General features: G+C 38.9%; 3 protein-coding genes and 1 long non-coding RNA gene across 4 annotated transcripts; 3 read left to right on the top strand and 1 right to left on the bottom strand.

The window, feature by feature from the left end:
• LOC107648237 lies at positions 2,790 to 3,830 on the bottom strand. The gene has a single exon (XM_016352194.1). The coding sequence runs from the start codon at positions 3,828 to 3,830 to the stop codon at positions 2,790 to 2,792; it is 1,041 nt and encodes a 346-aa protein (XP_016207680.1).
• LOC107648226 lies at positions 8,451 to 9,878 on the top strand. The gene has a single exon (XM_016352191.1). The coding sequence runs from the start codon at positions 8,451 to 8,453 to the stop codon at positions 9,876 to 9,878; it is 1,428 nt and encodes a 475-aa protein (XP_016207677.1).
• Positions 19,136 to 21,771, top strand: LOC107627314 (cytochrome P450 81E8). The gene is made up of 3 exons (XM_016330163.2): positions 19,136 to 19,829; positions 19,904 to 20,228; positions 20,890 to 21,771. The coding sequence occupies exons 1-3, from the start codon at positions 19,258 to 19,260 to the stop codon at positions 21,493 to 21,495; spliced, it is 1,503 nt and encodes a 500-aa protein (XP_016185649.1). The 5' UTR covers positions 19,136 to 19,257; the 3' UTR covers positions 21,496 to 21,771.
• Positions 22,808 to 24,383, top strand: LOC107617135. Its single transcript, XR_001614819.2, has 4 exons — positions 22,808 to 23,326; positions 23,481 to 23,858; positions 24,057 to 24,141; positions 24,228 to 24,383. It is a non-coding gene; the product is annotated as an uncharacterized LOC107617135 (long non-coding RNA).

The following is a 24,408-nucleotide window of genomic DNA, read 5'->3' as shown; positions in this document are numbered from 1 at the left end:
GTGTGTGTGTGTGTGTGTGTGTGTGTGTGTGTCACCACCATGGTTCTCTTCACTCTTCATTAATGTCGTGACTCGATGGTTTCATGCTTAGCAATGTTGCCGTTGTGGTGTGTTTAATGTGTATTCATAAAGTGTTCTCTTTTAGTCGCCATCCGTTATGTTACTATCTGTCCAAAACACTAATCTTAAAATTTAATTTGATTATAATATCTACTAATATTCTTTTTCTAATAAATATTTGTAAAATTTAGTGGGCCATACTGGAAAATAGACCTGAGAATGATAAAAAAATGTTTGAGATTGATCTATGTATTAATTTTTCTTGGGGACTAAAATGTTCATTTTTAAAATTCTTGATGATTGATTTGGATAATTATTCTACCAAAAAATGAACTGAAAACTAATTTGTCTACCAGAATAAAATCTTAAAAATGTTTTTGTGTATTAATTCTTTTTAAAGACTAAAATATCTACTTTTAAATTTTTTTTTTTTTTGGAAAGGAGAAGCTCAACACAACAAGTGGAGCATAAGAAGACAACAAACTGAATCAAACAAACAAATTAAAAGAAAGCAACCAACGCAAAGAACACTGATAGATATCCCCTGTCATCTTCGGCATTGCCATCAACAACAGAAAGGATCCACACCTAACCATTCCTTATAGTTCATAAAGGATTGATGAACAATATCTTCAACCCCTTTTCCTATATTCTGAAAAATCCTTCTATTCCTTTCTAGCCAAATGTTCTAGATAATCGCACAGAAACGCACCATCCACCTCTTTCGCCCCTCCTTACTAGTTGATAGCTCAGTCCAACTTTGAAAATGTTCATTTAGCGTCCCTGGGCACGACCATTGCCTTCCAACAAAAGACAACTATGCACACCAAACCTGCCAAGAAAAATCACAGCCAAGAAACAAGTGGTAACCATATTTAACACCTTTATTACATAACACACATACAACATCTTCCTAGCTAACCACCCTAAATTGACTCAGTCTCTCCTTCGTATTGACTCTTCCAGACAAAACAAACCAGACAAACAGTTCAACTCTTGGTGGCACTAGTCATTTCCAAACTGTCCTAGTAAAGCTATAACTTGTTATATCCTCCGGAATGATTTCCACCTGCATCACCTACACAAAGGAGTTAGTAGAAAATATACCTTGTTTATCAAATTTTCACACAATTCTATCCTCTCTATCATAAACAAGTTTGACCAGTCTTAAAGTTTCATGGAATTGGTTTACTAAGTCCAACTCCCATTGGAATAGCTCTTGCCTCCATTGGAAGGTCCATCTCCACTCTAACCTATCCCAGAACCCACAATCCCCTATAACAGATCCTCTTTGGTTTGAAACTAAGAAGAGCCTCAAAAATTGATCCTTCAGAGAACCACCACGCAGCCATACATCCTCCCAGAACCGAGTCCCTCTCCCGTCACCAATCTCCATAGACAGCCCATTAATTACCTCCTATCTTGCTTGTTGGTCCCTGAACTGTATATGGCAAATATCCTTCCATCCCCTCCCCCCCCCTCCCGGGGAGATAACACCTGGGATGACAGCATCACATTTGGGTTCAGGTTGTTACAAGAGCAAACCACCTTCTTCCATAGGGGACAATCCTCCTTCGAAAATCGCCACCACCACTTAAATAGGAGAGCTGTGTTACACACCATAGCATCCCCAACGCCCAATCCACCAAACTTTTTGGGATTCTGTACCACCTCCTACCTGACCATTGCCATACCATTCCTACCATCCTCCTTACTCCACAAAAATCTTCTTTGTAAAGAAATCAGTTTCTCTGCAACAGCCTTTGGCATTTTATATAAACTTAAATAATAGACAGGGAGGCTAGTCAATACAGATTTAATGAGCACCAATTTACCGGCTTTATTGAGAACCTTGACTTTCCATATGCTCAGCTTTTCCTACACTTTTTTTATAATGGGTTTCGAAGTCTTCACCAGCCTCGGGTTCGCTCCTAGGGGGATCCCCAAGTATCTCACAGGAAGAGACGCTACCTTATAGCCCAACACACTACACATACGATATACCCACTGATCATCACACTTAATTGGAATCAAGCTAGATTTATCAAAATTAATATTCAGCCCCGACATTAACTCAAAACAACGAAGGATCCTCCTGTAGTTCTTAATGGTCTCTTCCTCTGAGGGGCAGAAGAACAGTATCATCCACAAACTGAAGATGTAACAACTCAATATGATCTCTACCCACCAGTAACGGCGAGATGCGCCTATTTCTTACTACCTCCCCAAACAACCTATGTAGAACATCAACGATAAGTACAAATAGAAATGGAGACAGTGGATCACCCTGTCGCAAACCCCTTTCCATCTTAAATGCCTTAGATGGTGAGCCGATTATCAGCACTGACATAGAACACGTACTTACACACTCCATAACCCAACTCCTCCATCTTCGCCCAAAACCCATCTTTTCCAACACAAGGTATACAAAGCTCCACTTGACTCTATCATATGCTTTCTGGAAGTCTAGCTTTATTATCACCGCTTCCTTCTTCCTCATTTTAATACATTGAACCGTTTCACATGCGATACGAGCCCTGTCATGAATCTTTCGCCCCTTCACAAAAGCACTCTGTGTCTCGCCTACTAGTCGTGGCATAATTGCTCGCATCCTCCTAACCAGCACTTTCGAAATGACTTTATACACGCAACTTACCATGCTGATTGGCCTCAAGTCTTTGATTTCCTTTGCACCAGTGAACTTAGGGGCCAGCGCCACCCAAGTGAGATTAGCATCCGCTAGTAACTTGGAAGTGAGGAAAAAAATCCAACACTGCTGTTGTAAGTTCACCGCCAATTTTGGCCCAACACCTCTTTATGAAGTTCATGTTGTACCCATCACTTCTTGGATCCTTGGATGATTCGCAATCCCACACTACTTCTCTAACCTCCTCAGGAGTCGGTTGTACCTCCAAAACCAAAGCATCCTCTTCACCAATCATTTCCACCAGACCGTCCCTGAACCCCACCAAAGGAGACTCTTCCTGATGATACAAGTTCTTATAAAAGTCCCTAATCGCAATCTTAATTCTACCTTGATTCCTTATCAAACTTCCATTAATCAGCAGCGCATCAATCCTATTGTTTCTCCTTCTCGCAAAAGCTAAGTTGTGGAAGTACCTCGTGTTCTTATCAATGTCCTTCGCATGTCTATAGCGCAACATCTGCTTCCAATGTAGTTCCTTTCTTACATACCATTTCTCACAGCAAACCACAAGTGCCTTTCTTCTTGCCTCTATTGTTCCATCATAAACACCCTCACCCACCATGTCATCAGTCTTCTTAATCTCTTCCTCAAACTTCATGATTTTCTTGTCCATATCACCAAAATAATCTTTATGCCATCTTCCCAGGGCTACTGACAAGGCTTTCAATTTATCTGTGAATTGCGTGTTACCTAGTCCTCTCCATTCCTCCTTGACCATCCTGAGGAAACCGTCATGTGTAAACCACGAGTCAAGACTTCGGAACGGCCTCGGCCCATCTCTCTGCCTCTTATCTTTCACTATAATAGGACAGTGATCAGACAAGCCCCTTGGACCACCTCGTAACCGAGTCTCTGGAAACTTCTCAAGCCATTCCAGGCTAACTAGAACCCTATCGATAGAGCTGCAGGATCGACCTCTGAACCATGTAAACTTGTGGTCAGTAATCGGCAAGTCTACCACCCCCATGTCATGTATCCAATTCTTGAAGTCTTCAGCTGACAAGGATAAACTATCAGTGCCGCGTCTTTCTTCCACTTGTACAATCTCATTAAAGTCCCCCATGAAACAACAGGGAACCTGGCATAACCCAGCTATATAGCTCAACTCCTCCCACACAACAAGTTTCTCATCTCTAGCATGTGTACCATAGACCAAAATAAAGGCACAATTAAAATTATTCTTCAACAACTCCCCTTCAACACACAACCATCTCTCCCCTTTATAACTATTTGTTATTTTTAAAAAATTATCATCCTAGATTAACAACAACCCACCAGATGCACCATCAGACTCAACATAGTCCCACCCTGCACAACTATTCCCCCAAATTTTTGATATATCAAACTTAGTCACTAACTGTCTTTTAGTTTCTACCAAGCCTAACATGTTTAGTCTATATTTTCTCTTCAGGTCCTTTACCATTCTCAACTTCCCGTCACCCCTCGACACCTTTACATTCCAATAACTAAAAATTATTTCAATAAATTATTGCACACCTTTTTAAGAGTTTTAGGTTTGCTCTGCCTTGCTTTTGCCTTCTGTTTCGCCAATCTTCTTTTCTGAGTAATTTTTTCATTCTGTTGTTAGAGGATAGCCATAATATCGTCTTCCTCATTATACAGCACTGCTCCAGACTCCTTTGCTAAGTCCCAAGTTCTTTTGTTTTCTAAACGCTACTCCTCCAATGTTAAACCCTCATTGTCACTGGCTTCATCACCATTGGTTTGACCTGCATCCTCCAAGTTGTCTTCATCATCGTCATATCCATCTCCGTCATTAAGAATTGGAATATTTCTGTCAACAATTGTTTCCATTCCCAACCCTGACTTAACAATTTTTTCATTATCTTCACTATTTTGTTTAGATTCATCAACATCACTGTGTCCGTTTTTTAAATAGTGTTCCGCGCCCACAACTCCTTGTATCCCATCAGCCCCTCCATCGTGTTTTAAAATTTTTGGAACTTTTAAAAATTGATTTGAGTAATTACTCTTTTTATTTAGTTTCAATTCATGTTTTTGTTTATCTTTCCTTTTTCTTATCAAAGTATCATTCGGAGATGGTCGACTCGTCATTTGACCCAATTTTGTAGGGGTGAGCACGGGTAGCGGGTACCCAATTACCTATCCGAACCCGAATCGAACCAATTAAATTAGTTCTGGAACCAACGGGTAATCGGGTCCAACCCGAACCAAACCAATGGCCTTTGTTAGTGATTGGTTTGGGTATCGGTTCTGGGGGTGCGAAATCCGAACCAACCTGTGAACCCAATCATATATTAATTAAATAAAAAAATAAAAATATATATATGACTTTTAGCGGCTTTTAGTGAGATTATTCACTATTAATATGTTTGGATTTTAATGAGTTTAGTTTTTAATGTATTTGGTGTTTAAGATGTTTAGATTATTTATATTAATGTTCCATATTTATTGTACTTGTTGAATTTTTAAGATAAAAATTTGGTTTTTTTATGAATTTCAAAGTCATCGAGTACCCAATTACCCAAACCGAACTAATCCGTTCTTAATCGATTTGGTTTAGTTCGGGTACATACACAAAAAAATATAAATCCGAACTAAACCGAACTAATTATATTTTGATCAGTTCAGTTTTAGTTTCACCTTAAACTCGAACCAAATCGATCCGTGATCACCCCTACGATTTTGGGAACGCATTCGTATCTCTCTAATCACGAGATGATCCTAAGCATCAAATGGGATTCTAACCTCCCACTACACGATTGACTATGCTGCCAATAACGGCAATTATTGTATGACCTAATAACGGGACAGTTCCAACAAATTAACATCAAACCACAAACTATTTATAAATACTCCTCAGGTAACATTTTCAATTTACGTAACTTACACTTTACACATATACATGCTAATTTTGATTTCAGAGTCTCTTATATATATGTATTTTTCGCAATGGCCATTCACATGCCCGTTTATTTTTGGCCCACTTACTTTCGTTAGTCGAATATATCACGTTGGGTCAGAATTCTATATTAAAACCAAAAGATTATGTGTTTAATTTTTGTAGTTAACAAAATAATTTTTTTATGGCTTATTCATGATGAAAGGTACTTTGGAAAGAAAATTTGTAAAACAATTCTACTCTCCCGTATCCCTGTCATGTATAGTGTACCTTTCCGATATCCTCGGCTGACAAACTCATAACCAAGAACAAGTCAAACACATCACAGGCACCAAGAATCTCGCACTAACCAAACTCATACGATGATTTCCGGTAACAAACCCTGAAAAACTAAACATTACTCAAACGTTCAGCTTCCCCTACCACGCAGTCTATTTAAACAGACGAGCAAACCTCGTCTAGGGCAAGCGAGAAGGAAAACCATAAGCTACTGAGAAAATCACTCCATAGCATCAACCCTGCAAATCCTTTATTTTTACTTTTACTGGTTAAAGTTTATATAATCCAGTGATAAACCCATATTTTATGATATAATTTGTGCTCAAATTGAGTGTTTCTATCAATTCTTCACCCACTTATTCATATAAATTGCATGGTTTTACTATTCCTTCCTTATTTTATGATATATGTTAAAAACATGTTTCCTATGCTTTAAAAATATTAATTTTAATTACCTTTTATTACCATTCGATGTCGTGATTTGTGTGTTAAGTATTTTCAGGTCTCATAAGGCAGGAATGGCTTAAAGGACAGAAAGAAAACATACAAAAATGGAAGAAAAACACAAAAATGGAGTTTTGAAGAAAAGCCAGCGACGCAACGCATGCCTAGCGCGAAATGGCATCGACGCGTATGCGTGACAAGAAAAACTCCCAGATGACGCGAACGCGTGACCCACGCGAACGCGTGACTGACGCCACGTACAAGAATCTGCAGAAAACGCCCCCAGTGATTTCTGGACCCTTTTTCAGCCCAAATCCAAGTCAGAAACACAGGATATAAACGAGAGAATGAAGGAATCAAACAACTTAACAACTGAGTGATAGATACAATATCGATATTTTTAGGATTAGATGTAGTTTTAGAGAGAGAGGCTCTCTCCTCTCTCTTAGGATTAGGATTTAGGATTTCTATTATGTTTAAGCTATAATCTCTTCAATCACAGGTTCAATATTCCTTAAATTTATTTTCTACTTTTATTTATTCCATTACTTTAATTGTCATTTATCTTTTCATTATTGATTTACAAACTTTCCATGTTAGGATTTGAATTTATGTTTAAATGCAATTTGAGGTATTTCAGATTTGATTTTACTTTAATTTATTTATGAATGATTTTAATTTAATTTAAGATATTTTTCCCTTTTGACCTTGGTTAAGTAATTAGTAACACTTGAGTTATCAAACTCAGCTGTTGATTGATATTGGAATTCTTTGCTGATTAATTTGTACTCCAATAACTCTAGTCATTCCATAGGAGTTGACTAGGACCTGAGGATCAAATTAATTTGTTCACTTGACTTTCCTTTGTTTAGCAAGGGTTAATTAAAGTGGGAGCAAAATCCAATTCTCATCACACCTGATAAGGATAGTTAGGATAGGACCTCAATTTCTTACACCTTGCCAAGAGATTTTTATAATTATTAATTTATTTTCTTGTCATTTAAATTACCTGCTCCTTATTTCGAAAACCCAAAAACATACAATTTTCCATAACCAATAATAAATCATACTGCCCTGCAATTCCTTGAGAGACGACCCGAGGTTTAAATACTTCGGTTATAAATTTTATTGGGTTTTGTTACTTGTGACAACCAAAGTTTTTGTAAGAAAGGAATTCTTGTCGATCTAGAAGCTATACTTACAACGGAAATTTATTTGCAAAAATTCTAGATCGCGCGAGAGTTTCGTTCTTCATCCAGCACTAACTTGAGCGTCGGAGTCCTTTTTGCAGGTTCCACGCCGAGGTCACCAGTTCCAAGGAGAATACTTCCGAGCCCCTGACAGATCCTGTAGCCGATCAAACTTCGGGAGTTTTATCTCACAAGGAACATTTGGCGCCCACCGTGAGACCACCCCCCTCATTTCTCTTTCTAGTAATAACACTGTTTCACATGCCTCGTGCTCTATTTTTCTTTTCAGAAATCAAAGCATGACGGACCAGTCGGATACTCAACCACATCCTCGCACCAATGCCAATCTTATGGCGGCCAACGCTGTTTTGCTCACAGAGAATCAGCGCATGGCCGAATTGTTAGCCATGCTACCAAATGGTGGCGAAAGGAAGAATGTCAACAAAGAAGCAAATACCGAACAACATGAGGAGCACCAATCAGAATCCAATGCGAAAACAGGGAAAACGCCCCCGAAAACAGGGAGACGACGAACTAACCCTTTTTCTGAAGAAATTAGGAGTTTTAAGATGCCTAAAAACTTCACACTTCCTATGACTTTGGCACTGTACAAAGGGATCGAAGATCCTAAAGTCCATGTCACAAAATTTGAATCTATGATGTTCCTCAATAGTGACTCCGATCCTATTCTATGGCGGTCTTTTCCCACTTTTTTAGATGGTGCTGCGTTATTATGGTTCTCTAATTTACCTGCAGGGTCAATAACCAGCTTCGACGACTTCTCTAAGTTGTTCATCAATCAGTTTGCAGCCTCTAAGATCTATGTGCGAGACTCGGACTACCTTAGCATGATTAGACAAGGACAATATGAAAGCTTGAAGATTACATGACACGCTTTACAACAGCCGCCATGGAGATCCCCGACCTCAATCCCGAGGTACAGTTGTATGCCATCAAGAGCGGTCTCCGACCAGGGAAGTTCCAGGAGGCCATAGCCGTCGCAAAACCAAAGACATTGGAGGAATTTCGAGACAAAGCAATCGGGCATATCGAAATCGAAGAGCTGCATGAAACTCGGAGGAACGAGAAACAACCACTCCGAAAGGAAGAGGACAAACCTCAGACAAGGGACTCTAAGAGACCTTTCAGGTTAACTACGAAGTTTGACTCATACACAAGATTCAATACAAAAAGAGAAGACATTCTAAAAGAAATACTACATAACAAGCTAATAAAGCCACCAAGCAGAGCCGGCTCATACCAAGACCAGAGGTTTGTTGACAAATCAGAGCATTGTATTTTTTACCAAAAGTTTGGGCATACAACCGATGAATGCGTAATTGCCAAGGACCTCCTGGAAAGACTGGCGAGACAAGGACACCTAGATAAATACATAAGCGACAAAGCAAGACCAACTTCAGAAAATCAAAGTGACCGACACCAAGAGCGAACTCCCAATATACCAGACAAGCTCAGAACACAACCTCCGCCGCCAAGGGGAGTTATAAATTATATTTCAGGGGGATTTGCGAGTGGTGGTCAAACCAACTCGGCATGCAAACGCAGATTCCGAGAAATGCTAACAATGCAACAAACAAACGAGGCAACAACCCACAAACCACAAACACCGAACATATCTTTCAAACAATCCGACTACCAAGTGAGGACGGATAACCTAGACGATCCGGTCGTAATCTCTATCCAAGCAGGAGATATCCTCGTGAAGAAAGTTCTACTCGACCCCGGCAGCAGTGCCGACATACTTTTTTACTCCACTTTCAAGAAAATGAAGCTCAGCGAACAAGCCATGCTACCATCCTCCGGAGAGCTAGTCGGATTTTTGGGAGAACGTGTATCTATCCTCGGCAGCGTTTGGTTACAAATAACCATTGGAGACCATCCCCTCAGCAAAACTAAGGATGTGCAGTTCTCAGTTGTCAACTGCAACAACCCCTATAATATCATCTTAGGCAGGCCTTTTTTAAATTCTTTTGGGGCTATTGTTTCAACCATTCATCTTTGTGTTAAATTTCAGGTACAAGGAGATGAGATAGCCACTATACACTCCGACCACATCAAAGCCCGACAATGTTACAACGAGAGCCTGAAGATAAGATTGGAAAACAATCAGAAAGCCAATCCCAACAAGGGAATATATGATATCACCAACGTCGTCGGCGTCACCGACCTCGATCCCAGAGAGGATCTTCAAGACAGGCCCGCACCAACAGACGACCTTGAAAAGGTACAATTAGATAACAACAACGACCATTTTACTTATATAAGTTGTTCTCTTCTTTCAGGAACTAAATAACAAATCATCAAACTACTTCGGGCCAATGCTGACCTGTTTGCTTGGACACCCGCGGATATGCCCGGAATTGACCTAGGCCTCATATGCCACAAACTACAAATTGATCCTAAAGCTCGGCCAGTATCCCAAAAGAAGCGAAACATGGGTAACGAGAAAAGAGCGGCGTGTTTGGAAGAAACCCAAAAACTCTTACGAGCAATGTTCATAGAGGAGCTACGATTTACAACATGGCTCTCAAACGTGGTCATGGTAAGAAAAACATCGGGTAAGTGACGAATGTGTGTAGACTTCATTGACCTAAACAAAGCATGTCCTAAGGATGCTTACCCACTCCCATGCATAGATAAACTGGTAGATAATGCATCAGGATACAATATTTTGAGTTTCCTAGATGCATACTCTGGATACAACCAGATTCTAATGCACCCAAAAGATAAGGACAAAAGAGCTTTCATAACCGAACTAGGAAACTATTGTTATAAAGTTATGCCTTTTGGACTTAAGAATGCAGGTGCTACTTATCAACGGCTAATGGACAAGGTTTTTAGCAAGAAAATAGGGAGGAATTTGGAGGTATACGTTGACGACATGGTCGTCAAGTCTCAACAAGACCACATCCATGACGCTGACTTAGAAGAAGTATTCAAATAGATAAGAGAACACAATATGAGACTCAACCCAGAGAAATGTGCTTTCGGAGTCAAGGGGGGAAAATTCCTAGTCTTCATGCTAATAGCAAGAGGCATTGAGGCAAACCCCGAGAAATGCGAGATGATTATCAACATGAGGAGTCCTCGGTCAATAAAGGAAGTACATCAATTAAATGGGAGACTAGCCGCACTATCCCGATTCATACCAGCAATATCCACGCACTCCCAACACTTCTTCAACACACTCAAGAAGCAAACATGATTTAATTGGAATACATAATGTGAAACGGCTTTTCAAAAGTTGAAGACGATGTTATCCTTTCCCCCGATCCTACAGAAACCAAGCTCAGGTAAACCCCTACTCCTATATTTATTAGTATCTTCTAATGCTGTTAGCTCAGTACTTGTGACAGAAATCAAAGAAAAGAAAGAGCCAGTTTACTTCGTCAGCAAATCACTGCAAAACATGGAACTGAGGTACCCACCAATGGAGAAGCTAGCTTACACATTAATACTCACAGCAAGGAGATTAAGGCACTATTTTCAAAGTAACCAAATCATCGTCAAAACAAATTAGCCCCTGCGATAGATCCTCACAAGACCCGAGGTCTCAGGAAGACTCACCAAATGGTCCATAGAGCTTTCTGAATTTGACATCATCTACGAACCAAGGTCAGCTATCAAAGCTCAGTTCTTAGCAGATTTCCTAGCAGAACTTACAGATCAGCCAAACCAAGACTATACCTGGGAACTATATGTAGACGGCGCCTTAAATGCGGAAGGATCAGGAGCAGGTGTATACCTCACCAACAAACACGATCTTCAAACCGAGCAATCAATCAGATTCTCATTCCAAACAAGCAATAACCAGGCCGAGTACGAGGCATTGCTCACCGGGTTACGACTAGCACAATTACTAAATATAACACACCTCCAGGTCTATTGTGACTCACAGCTCGTCGTACAGCAAGTAAGAGGACATTTTTAGGTAAAAGATCAATTATTGGAAAAATATCATACACTGGTAAAAGACCTCATCCCCCAATTCCATTCAATACAAATCACACATATAGCTCGGGAACAAAACACCCGAGCAGATGCATTATCAAAACTAGCGACAACTCGGAAATACATGCAAAAATCTGTTATCTCTCAATTAACCCTCGCTGAACCAAGTTTCAGCAACAAAACAATATTATTCATATCACAGGATCAGGACTGGAGGACACCATACAAAAACTACCTACAAACGGGAAGCATACCAACAACAACCAAGGACCCTAGAGCATTCAAAAGAAGGGCAGCATCTTTCACACTCATAGGGACCGACCTATACAAAAGAGGCTTCTGACGAAGCAAAAGTCACCATGGACGAAGCCCATGAAGGAGTATGCAGCAACCACACAGGAGGAATGAGCTTAGCATCAAAAATAGCCCGAGCTGGATATTATTGGCCGACGATGAGGAAAGATTGAATAAACAAAGTCAGAAGATGTGATAGTTGCCAAAAGCACACACCACTAATACACAACCCGGCCGAGCTATTGCACACCTCGGAGGTAAGCTGGCCATTTGACAAATGGGAGCTCGACATCCTCGGTCCGTTCCTTAGAGCCCCTGGGCAGGTAAAATATTTAATTGTAGCAATTGATTATTTCTCGAAATGGATCGAGGTCATGCCTTTAGCAAAAATAGGGGCTGATAAGGTCCGATCTTTTATTTGGAAAAATATTATTTGCCGCTTCGGCCTATCTCAGGCCATCATAACTGACAATGGTAGGCAGTTTACTGACCAAAGTCTGGCAGAATTTTTACAGGATTTTCAAGTTAAACATCATTTCTCATCAGTGGAGCACCCACAAACAAATGGACTCGCCGAAGCCGCAAACAAAGTAATCTTAACTGCACTCAAAAAGAAGCCCGGCGATGCCAAAGGTGAATGGGCCGATCTAATACCAGAAATTCTATGGAGTTACAATACAAAAAAGCAAACCACAACACAAGAAACTCCCTACTGACTTGTCTACGGAGCAGTCGCGATGATCCCAGTCGAAATTTCCATAACATCAAAAGGGGCAGGACTCACATCAACAACCAACAATACCAGCATTAGACAAATAGAGTTGGACACAATAGAGGAAGACAGAAACAAAGCCGAGCTAAGACATAAAGCTATGCAAAATATAACGCAGTGAAAGTACAACAAAATGGTCAAGCCCAGATTGTTCGCCGAACACGATCTCGTCCTACGACGAACCGAAGAGGCAAGGAAATCACAAGCCCATGGATAGCTCGCCGCAGCATGGGAAGGACCCTACCGAGTTACAAAAATACTCGGCAAAGGAGCATACAAGCTCCAAACACTACAAGGGACCAATGTCCCTGGAATCTGGAATGTATCTTCATTAAAGTCTTACTTATCTTAAAATGATATGGGCACGAGGAGACACTCTTTTTCCTACTCACAAGGTTAGCTGGGTTTTTCTTGGAGAGGTTTTAATGAGGTCCCCCACCCCGTATCATATCTATGTATATCAATCCAAGTGCAATAAGCCAATACCTTACAATACATATGCGCGCATTCAAATATAAAACCCTCCGCAGATACAAAATAACATTCAAATATAAATCCCTCAGAGGGTACAAAATCCTATCCAAACAAGTTCCCAATTCAAAAACTACAAATTAAACATTCAAAATACGAACAGATTCTCTAATCTCCCCTTTTCTCAACCGACACGCTCTCATCTTGATTCTCGGCCAATGTCCCATCATCCATAAGGCGACCATCACTAACAATTTTTGTCACATCAAGAAAACTGACATCAACCTCAGGAGCAACAACACCGATCTGGGCAACAGCACAATCGAAACCCATCGTAAATGCAGCCAATACCTTTTCCTCAAGTTCAGGAACCCTTGCCTTCAATCCTTCATTCTCGGCAAGGCTTGCCTCCAGATCTCCCTTAACTCTCTTAACCTCGGTTTCGGAAGCCTTCGCTATTTCCCTCAAACTCTTCAACTCATCTCTCAGCTTTTCCAACTTCAAATCCCTCTCCTGCAACGACTCTTTAAGTTTCTTTATAGCAACAACATTATCCGCATCCAGAATGGCATCAAGTTTAGACGTCCGCCCAATAGACAACAAACGAGTACCAATAACCTACAGACGAAAAACATTAGAATACAAAAACAAAATGCAAATAAACACAACTACCAACTAACCTGTAGATAATGAGCAACCCCTATCTTTCCAGCCTCATGAATCGTTTTCACATCAGCATCAACTTGAGCCACTTCATCAGCCACTGCCATGAAGGGATAAGAGGCTGACCATATGGAATTCTTCGGCCCATCCTTATACCGGTGCAAAACAAGTTGGCTCTAATGCGTCGACTTAATTTCCTCGGTTGTGAACACAGCTTCATCCTCCTGTTGTTCAGTCAAATCCACGATCTTCGAAGGACCCCCACCCCCTTTTCCTTTTTAATGGAATCTCTTGCTCAACTGAACCACCTCCTTCCTTCACCACGTTAGTAGATGACCCCTCTTTCTCCTTCTTCTTAGCCTTATTAACAAAAGCCTTAAGATTTGCAGTCGTCAAAGTTGACACCTTTTCACCTAACAAAATAACAAAACTCAGTCAAAAACTTAGTACAGCAAGAACCTAGAGACACAAACAAACAAGATATACCTAAATACTCATCTAAAGCCTCCCTATCCCCTTCAAGTCTCAACAGAGTAGGAATAGAAAGCAGCTCAGACGAAGACATCACCGAAATCAGGAACCCAATGATATAATCCTCACTTTTTACCCTCTCCTCACACTCTAACACCTGCCTAGGCTCAGCTGACCAAAACACGGGAAACCTCTCCTCCATTAGGGAATCAAGATAGAATGGGTAATAATCCTCACATACCTGAACTTTAACAAACATTTCCTTAAAATCCTTAAAAGAGGACTTGTACAAACTAAAGATAGCTCGACCTGGGTGACTACTTAAGTTAACCTAACCCCCTTCCATACCCCCTTTGCCTGGAACAACGAAAAGAAAACCCCCAATGAGGGGTAGCACTCCAAATAATCCATTAAACATTCAAAGGCACGAACAAAGGCCCATGAATTAGGATGCAGCTGCGTGGGGGCGCAATTTAACAGCGACAGTAGACCACACTCAAAGTCAGTAAATGGAAAGCGAACCCCAAGCTCAGTCAAAATGCATGTATAAATATAAAAGTAAGACCAATCATTCCTCTTTTCATACACCCTATCATTTTTACCACAAGGTAAGAACTTCACTCTCAAACTATCACCACCCCTGACCCACCTAGCATCATTCAGTTGAGACAACATTTCAACAGTATTAAACACAGACACCGGTGACTTAACATCGCTATCAACCTAGCCATAGGAGTCGTTTTCATCAACAACAACTCCTTTCTTTCCCATAGAGAGAAGAGGACAAACGAAGAACAGGTAGGAGAAAACAAAAAATTTAAAGTACTTACCTTTTCTGCTCATTCTGTTACTCAAAAATCAAACTCCCAAGAAGCCTAACAGACAGGGGACAACGAGTTACTAAGACACAGTATCCTACGAAGCCCCTCTATTTTCCATTAACTATACCACTCACGTAACCCCACTCCCCGGAAAAAAAAACAACACGCACAACACCTACAAACATTGTGGCAAGCCCAATATCCAAAGCCCATACCGCGCAAGCCCAGCCAGAGAAACATGTTGAGCTTGGGGACTACCCCGGCACTAAATCCATTTCTATCAAACAAACCAATTTCAGGAGCCGAGGATATAGAAAGCTCAACATGTTCTCCATGCCGAGCTTGGGGGCTGTATACCTTCCCGATATCCTCGGCTAACAAACTCACAACCGAGAACAAGTCAAACAGGAAACCGTATTTTGACTGGAAAAACAAAATTAGGCAAGTTGGAGTCAACTAAAAAGTTACAAAAAATGTAAAAACCGAAAGGTAATGGGTGACCTCTTTTGAAGTATTAAAAGCTTCATCCGATCTTTAAAACTAGAAATGAGAACATGGGAGCGAAAATTGAGAAACAAGTTAGTACTTGAAGACTAAAAATGATATGGTTGTCAAAACTTGGAGATAAAAGTTCTTTATAGTCAAGGTAAGGTCATAATTGAGAAAAAAGAGGAAATGAGATCGTAAACGACATGCTCCAAGATCAGTCAAATTCATATGGTCTATAAATAGTAGAAATTCAAAAGAAGTTCAGGACTTCACTCAAAAATATTAGATCATCACTTAAACTCATAAAATTCTCAGTCTCTACGACGCAACGGAAGAACATAGAGTGCAAGTGCATGTGAGTGTCAGAAGTCAATCTTTAATTTATTTGCTTTTGCTCATCGTATTCATTGTTATTTGTTTTCTTTGCATGTTATTATTAGTTTGTTTTAATCAACATTTTACACTTTCATCATATTATTTATTCATTCCCTCGTCATCTGTCATAAATTTATCACTAGCGACTCTAATATAAATCGCCTCGACATTAATTAAGTAATTCCTAGGTCGAGCTCACTCTTTTTTCAGAGTCGTTGTATTTGCTCCCCGATATTTGAGATCTTGATACAAGCTCGTTTTGACACTGCTTGTCGAAGTTGACCAAAAAACGAGTGAAACAAGAGTAAAGTATTATTTTTGTCTCCAACATTTGGAGTAAGTCCTATATGTATCCCTAACGTTTAAATTGTCCTATTTGTATTTCTAACGTTTGTAAAAGTAATTCAATATTATCCTGCGGTCAATTACACATCATAAGTTTTAGTTATATATATATAGAGTCAAGAATGAGACTCGAACCTACGACCTCTAAATGAGTATGAAGAGACTATGCTATTTGAGTTATAGTTCGTTGGCCAATAATTCATAGCTAAACTTTGTCCCTGTATAATCCAATGACCAACAATAAAAATCTAATTCCTCATGTTTGTACGGTATGATGATGTGTCCAGTGACCAGTGACTCTGATTACGCTTCCTTAGCTTCTTCAAACTTTGGTACCATAACCAAATTGGAATTTGGAAGTATCCCTTTTCACTCTCTGGATCCTTTTTTGCACTTGGGTAATCTCAAGTTGTTTTCTTTATTGAAGATGCAGTATAATCATAGATAGATTCATATGTGATCATATTATTTGGTTGGTTGATTATGTGTTTATCTCGTTTACATGTATTTTTTTAAAAAAAATTAAAAATAATAAAAAATATTAATAATATCAATAATCTAAACTTTTGCAATGCAATTAGTACATAAAAAAGTTGGTAGAAAAGATTAAAATGGATATGTTTGATTAATTTTAGTCCATTTTAAATGATAGGGATTAACACATTTACTTAGAAACCATTAGACTGTCCACTATTAATACAGATATCTCTTTTCTAACTGTTTAAAAATTTAAAATATAATTTAAATACACGTAATTTATTTAATGATCCAGTTAATATATGTCACTACTCTATTGGTATATAATATGAAACCTTTTTTTACTTAAATTATATTTCAAATTTTGATGTACTTCCATGCAACAAATAAAATTTATATGTATTACCGTACAACAAAAAAAATAAATAAATATAGAAGAAACAAATATATTAATAATATACCATTAAAAATATATTTATAACTGTCCATTATTATTAATAGTATGTTGTAAATATATTTATAACTATTCATTATCTATAGTGAACTGTCTATTATTAATAATGTGTTGGAAATATATTTATAACTATTCGTAAATGCTGCTTGTGTTTTGCACTCTTCCTCATAGCTTTCGGTTTTTTTGTCAGTATTACTAATTTCTTTACCTTTATTTCACTCAAATTGTTTTAATTTCACCATTCTTTCAAGTTTCAAGAATTAATAAATTGAAGAGGTGTATGAATTGGGGTGTTACCCTACTATCATTGCATGATTTCTATTATTACTATAACTTGGAACACACTATAACTCTCTCTCTCTCTCTCTCTATATATATATATATATATGGACATTGATGTGATATAATAATGTATATAAAACCAAGAGTATCGACAGATCAGAGGGAGAAGAGAGATAGAAAATAAGAGCATATCAATAATTAATATGCATGCATACTTAATTAGAAATTAAATTGATAGATCATTTTACACTTTATTCATTGCAGCCCAATAGGGGAAATTAATGTGATGTAATAATGTATATAGAACCAAGAGCATGGCATATCAAAAGGAGAAGAGATAGAGAGAATAACATATCTATAATTAATATGCATGCATACTTAATTAGAAATTAAATTGATAGACCATCCCACACTTTATTTATTATAGCCAATGGATAGTAACAAATATATTTTCAGTATATTGTTAATAATGGACAGTTCACTATAGATTGTATTTAAATTATATTTTAAATTTTTAAACAGTGAATAATTAAAAAAAAAGGTAAGTTTAATGGTTTCCAACTAAATGTGTTAATCATTTAAAATGGACTAAAATTGATTAAACATATCCATTTTAATTTCTTTTACCAATCTTTTTATGTACTAATTGCATTAAAACTAACGCTCAAAACACGCTTCGAACCATTCTTCTTCCTCTTCGTCTTCTCTTTCTTCTTTTCTTTCGTTTCTTGCCTTCTCTTTCTCTTTCTTCTTCTTCTTCTTCTTCTTGCTGCACGTTCTCCTTCCTCTTACTCTTCTTCTTCTCCTTTTCTTTTGTTTCTGCACGTTTTTCTTCATTGTCTTCCTCTTCTTCTTCATTTACGTTCTTTCTCTCTGTTTTATCTTTTTTTTTTTCGATTTTTCATGGTGAAATCATTTTTGAAGAAGAAGACGCAGTAGAAGATGAGGAGGAGAAAGAGAAAGAGTTTTGAATTATGCATAAGATGTATTTTAACAAATTTTGGGTGTATTTCTTTAAATCCTTTGAGTGTATTTTCTGTAATCCTTTGGTGTATTTCTATAATCGTTTGGGTAAATTCTTGTAACCGTTTAGGTGTATTTCTGTAATCATTTTGAGTGTACTTCTGTAATCGTTTGGGTGTATTTCTGAAGTTCCATTATCTTCAAAAGGATTACAGAAATACACCAAAGGATTACGAAAAATACACCCAAAGTATTTAAGAAATACACCCAAAATTCGTTGCATAATTCAGAACTCTTTCTCTTTCTCTTTCTCCTCATCTTCTACTGCTTCTTCTTCTTCAAAATGATTTCAAAGCTTGATTTCAGAAATTATGAAAATCGAAAAAAAAAAAAAACGAAGAAGAAGAGGAAGAGGAAGAGGAAGAGGAAGAAGAAGAGGAAGAGGAAGAAGAAGAAGAACCGTTCTGAATGTAGCGCTTTGAAAATAGAAAACGTTGAATAACGCATTAAAAGGTCTAATAACTTATAAGACTTGTAAGTCAAAAAGACTTGTATGTGTAGCACTCCTCTAAAACAATTACTTCACTACGGATTGTTGATTTGTCGTAGCTTCTGACTTTTATTTCTATCTTACTTTTAAAAACCGGTGTCCAATTTTCATTTCCCAACGTAGTTGACTAGTTATCAAGTGATGAAACTTCTCTCTAAACCTTTTTCTGCAAAACACGTCTCTTTATATAGTCTACATATGGCCCCGAACCTTGCATCATGTATTCACATTCAACAAAAGAACATACTGTATCACAATAATTAACACAAGCACTGCAACATAGCTAAAAATAAAATGACACCATTAATCTCCTACACCTTCCTTTCTATTCTCTTCCTCGTCATAACGCTCAAGTTCCTCTTCTCAACAAGAAGGTTCAAGAACCTTCCACCAGGTCCACCACCTCTTCCCATCTTGGGCAACCTCCGCCAACTCAACTTCCCCTTGCACCGAACCCTTCACGCCTTCTCTCAAAAGTACGGCCAAGTCTTCTCCCTCTGGTTCGGTTCCCAACCCGTCATCGTCGTCTCATCGCCCTCTCTCGTTCAAGAATGCTTCACAAAGAACGACATCATCTTGGCCAACCGGCCGCCGCTCCGTTCCGCGAAACACGTCGGCTACAACTTCACCACCGTCACGGTCGCACCTTATGGCGACCACTGGCGCAATGTCCGCCGCATTATCTCGCTTGATGTCCTCTCCACGCACCGCCTCAACTCGTTCTTGGGAATACGAAGGGACGAGATCCTGAGGCTGGTACAAAGCCTTGCGGCTCCATCGCAAAATGGTGAAGATTTTGCCAAGGTTGAGCTGAAGTCGAAGCTCACGGAGATGACGTTCAACACCATCATGAGGATGATCTCGGGATATTTATTATATTAAAAATACACAATTATTTTAGTGATTTCTACTGTTTTCCTTACATTTTTGTATTTATCCATGAAAGGTACTATGGTGATGACTGTGACGTCGCGGACACAGAGGAAGCGAAGCAGTTCAGGGAGCTCATCAAGGAACTTTTATCGTTGGGAGGGTCTAGTAACCCTTTTGAATTCGTGAAGGTTCTTCGGTGGTTCGATTTTGGGAACCTAGAGAAGAGGCTCAAAGGTATTGCTAGGAGAAGCGATGTATTCTTGCAGGGGCTTATTGATCAGCACAGAATGAAACAGGGTGGAGATAAAAATACTATGATTGACCATTTATTGAGCTTGCAACAGTCGCAGCCCGAGTACTACACGGATCAAATCATCAAAGGCATTGTTCTGGTGATTGTTGCTTTCACTCTCTTTTAGCTGCTGCTTCTTGTGTTATATAACAGAAAGAGGTCTTACAACTATATAATAAATACATGGGCCATGGCCTTCTTTATCAAAATAGCTGTCGCTTTTACTCTTTTAATTCACTGAATTGTTTAGATACATTAACTTTTTAATGAACCTAAAAGGTGACGGTTATTTTAAAACAGAACGAGTATACAAAAGCATATAATGTACAAAAATTGCCTGAAGTAGGAAGTATTCACCGAATAAGGTGGTGCTGGAAATTTCGAACTGAGCTTTAATCAGAGAGTAAATTACCAATTAAAGAGGAATAAAACAGTGCAGAGTAAAGAGTGTGTCCTTTACTGTTAGCAATTAGTCGTTAGTCTGACGACTATTTACGTTAGAGTTTGATAGATGAGAACTTCTAGAGTGCATAGTGGTGCACCCGATTATCCTACTCCCAATCTCAAATCTCAGCTATCACTGCTGGTTTTTTAATCTTCATTTTATTCTCCGCGAAAATCAATAGTACTCAGATTTTCCAAACTTTCTAAGTTTTGTCTCCATTCACCAACTTTTGAATATGAAGAAAGTTACTAGTTTTATGAAAACGAAACAAAGATTTTACTCTTCTCATGGTGTCGAATTTGACTTGAACTCGCAGGTTATGCTTCTTGGAGGAACAGAAACATCAGCAACTTCTTTAGAATGGGCTATGGCTGCATTACTAAACCATCCAGAAGTGTTAAAGAAGGCCAAGGAAGAAATAGATACTCAAATAGGACAAGATCGCTTAATAGTAGAATCCGACATTTCGAAACTCCCTTACCTACAAAATGTTATCCACGAGACATTTCGGTTGCACCCTGCACTTCCATTATTGGCGCCACATTATTCTTCAAAAGATTGCACCGTAGGAGGATACAACTTCCCAAAGAATACTATTCTGTTGGTAAATGCTTGGGCTATTCATAGAGATCCTGAACTATGGAGCAACCCTACTGAGTTCAAGCCTGAGAGATTTGAGAAAGAAGGAGAAGCAGAAAAGTTGATTCCGTTTGGGCTTGGAAGAAGGGCATGTCCTGGAGCAAACTTGGGGAACCGTACAGTGAGTTTAACTTTGGGTTTATTGATTCAATGTTTTGAATGGAAGCGAATAAGTGAAGACGAAATTGATATGAGTGAAGGAAGAGGAGCCACCACCCCAAAGTTGATTCCTTTGGAGGCCTTATGTAAAGCAGATTCAAGTATCATTGACAAGGTTTTTTAAGGAGCTGGTAAGGAAAAGAAAATCTTAGACTAATGGAAAGAATTTGCTATGCTTTGTTTAAATCTTATAATATTTCATCACTTTTGTTGTATTATATAGTAAAATAATTATGTAAGTAGTTATGTGAAGAACTAAACTAGGCATAATAAAACGTGCTACTCGGTTATCTAGTACTGAAAACGCTATTTGTATTTAAGTAAGCAAAAAGGGTTGGCAACTTGCCAACTTTATTTAGTTAGCTATCACGAGGAGCTTTGGCAAAGAGGATTTTAGACACTCTAAATGATTTTTCCTTATTTTAAGGATATTCAAATTCAAATCGACAAAAAAAAAAAAAAAATTTTGCCAATATAAACATATACAAATAGAAAAAGCAGAACAAGCTGCGGAATTTTGAGTAATTTTGGATTTTAGATAAGAATTCCATCTATACTACATCTGCGGTACATAGTCGGTCCCAAGTCCGAATAAAAGAGAAGGGTTGTGTTAGGCCTTCGACAGCCAACATAAAGACTTAGTCGAATCTTCATGACATAGATCAAAGACGTTATTGTGCTAAAGTTAGATCGTTGCTCGAAAGCAACGCGCTGTATGGCTTGCGTACAGTGTCAAATGAGCAAGAGCCGTTGCATTGGTACCTGGGTGTAGTGTTAAATGATTAAGGGTTTCCGCATTTTCGTGAACGGACGAGGGTAAATAAGTTAGTTCACAAAGAAAAAGGTAAAGGTAAAAGATCGGAGCTACATAAGGTTGAGATTTGGGATATAGAACATTGGCACTCTAACAGGAAAATCCATGGAGGTGGTGGATACCATGACAAAGAGGAAGATTAACATCATGTGCCTACAAGAAACAAAATAGGTCGGTGTGAAGGCTAGAGAGTTGGATGCTTTCGCGTTCAAACTTTGATATACAGGAAATGTGAAGAATAGGAATTGGGTAGGTATTATCGTGGATAAGCAGTGGAAGAGAGACGTAGAGGATGTCAAGAGGATGGGAGATTGGATCATCTCTATCAAACTTGCAGTGGAAAGATGTACTCACTACAAGATAGGCGGAGGATAGCGACAAAAAAATTCTAGCCATTTATCTAACCACCGCAAATATCAAAAATTACAGCAATTGACATCATGTGCCACAGAGTCTGATTGATTAGCGGCTATTTCTTGAACAACCACCGCTAATCAGGACCTTGATCCTATTATTATTAAGTCTGATTGATTAGCGGCTATTTCTTGAACAACCGCCACTAATCAGGACATTGATCCTATTATTATTATTATTAATAAAATACTAACACCATCATATATACTACTTCCCCTTCGAAAAACACTCATCGCGCTCTTCTCCTTCGTTATACATTCCCCACCAGCCCTAACCCTCAGCCCGGACTCCCTATGCCTTCCAGCCGTGAAGCACTCGCCTCTGGAAGCTCTCACCTTAAGCAGCCCTCGCCTGTAGCAGCTCTCGCCGTCGAAGGTCTGGCATCTCCTCGCGTCGCCAGAAGGTCATTCGGAGTTGCTGGTCACGATGACGTCTCTTCCCTCTTCGTCAAGCCCAGACCTCCTCCTCGTCGTCGTCGGTTTGTACTTGCTGCTGGCTCATCTTCTCGTCTCTGGTAAGTTCTCATCCCTAATTCTTCAGTTGTATTTTTTTCTTTCCTATTTTCTTGGTGCGAACAAGAACGGGAACAGAGGCGCGAAACAAATCTCCAATCGTGAATCCTTGCCGCCGTGTAGCCTCGCTCGTCAGATACCAGTTGCGTGGTGCTTCCCCCTGCTGGTGGGTCCACCGCCGATCTGCTCTCTCCTCCCTCTGGTCCCGATCCTAGGTATGCCCATACTCTTGGTTCAAATTGTTGGGATTTAAAAAATTTTGCCTTTCAATTTGGTCTCAGATTTCAATTTTGGTTCACATTATACCTTTTCTTCTTGATTTGGTTTCAATTTAGTCTTTTATTTTGGTTTTGGTCTTGCCATGAACAGAGGACAAAAGGGGGTGAAGCAAAATCTTGACTTGCAAGACGCACCGGTATCTCTGTGAAATATTGTCGCCGCAACGCCAGGCATGTTCTTCTTCTCTTTTAATATGCACAAGCCAAAATAATGTAAAATCATGCAGATTGCTAATAATTCTCACCTTCTAGAAAGGTCAAGTATGAAGTTTGCTCCCCTGAGGCATTGAATAAACTATTGGTGAATTTTGGAGTGACTCAACCAGCAACGGACACTGCCTAGTATTAACAATATCAGCAATAAAGTGAATAAGTTACCAAAGAGTGGTGCCCTTCACTGACATTAGGTCCATCCGGAGGCAGTCGCCTGCACTTGGATGGCAATATATCATTGTTGTTCTATCATCAGGTGAAGCTCTTGTGATGAATCTAAATGGATTTTTTCTGGGGTAACATTTTCGGTAGCATTGATTATGTAAATAAAATGTATATGATTCTCTCATCAATGGAGACTTGCTTTCATCTTGAGTAGGTTTAAATATTTGTGGCTTTCTATACCCTTCTGTTTTTGACAATTCTATCTGGTGTGAATAAAATCTTCGTGCAGGACTTGCTTATCCTCTACTGTACTTCTATAGTGGAGGAGTCAAAGAATTCCTTGCTACAATTAAGCAACATGTTCTTCTTCTGAGGTTAGCATCTAGCATTCCTTTTTATTTAATATGTTTAAGTCATTATCTTTTACAGGTAAGTGATTAGCTATATGATGAATTCTCAGATCCGCCGAAGATGCAAATGTGTTCCTTGTGAATGATTCTCAACATACACTGCAGGTATGTGTTATTTGATTTTTTTTGTTAATGTTTATATGGGGTTGGCAACTGGATTATTGGTGCATGATATCTATAACTTTTATCTACATGGAGGAATATCTTAAAACATAAAGAGAAAAGTTTTCA

Source organism: Arachis ipaensis, chromosome B01 (assembly GCF_000816755.2).
Source record: "Arachis ipaensis cultivar K30076 chromosome B01, Araip1.1, whole genome shotgun sequence".
In the NCBI taxonomy this organism is placed as follows: Eukaryota; Viridiplantae; Streptophyta; class Magnoliopsida; order Fabales; family Fabaceae; genus Arachis; species Arachis ipaensis.
Note: the sequence above shows the minus strand (reverse complement) of the source record. Positions and strands in the feature narration are given on the sequence as shown.

What these genes read in the sequence shown, in the direction of transcription:
- LOC107648237 (XM_016352194.1), bottom strand. Translation starts at nt 3,830, where the DNA reads ATGGGGGACTTTAATGAGATTGTACAAGTGGAAGAAAGACGCGGCACT.
- LOC107648226 (XM_016352191.1), top strand. Translation starts at nt 8,451, where the DNA reads ATGACACGCTTTACAACAGCCGCCATGGAGATCCCCGACCTCAATCCC.
- LOC107627314 (XM_016330163.2), top strand. Translation starts at nt 19,258, where the DNA reads ATGACACCATTAATCTCCTACACCTTCCTTTCTATTCTCTTCCTCGTC. An exon ending in ATCATGAGGATGATCTCGGG is followed by an intron (nt 19,830 to 19,903) that starts ATATTTATTATA and finishes TGTATTTATCCA; the next exon opens with TGAAAGGTACTATGGTGATG. An exon ending in TCATCAAAGGCATTGTTCTG is followed by an intron (nt 20,229 to 20,889) that starts GTGATTGTTGCT and finishes TTGAACTCGCAG; the next exon opens with GTTATGCTTCTTGGAGGAAC.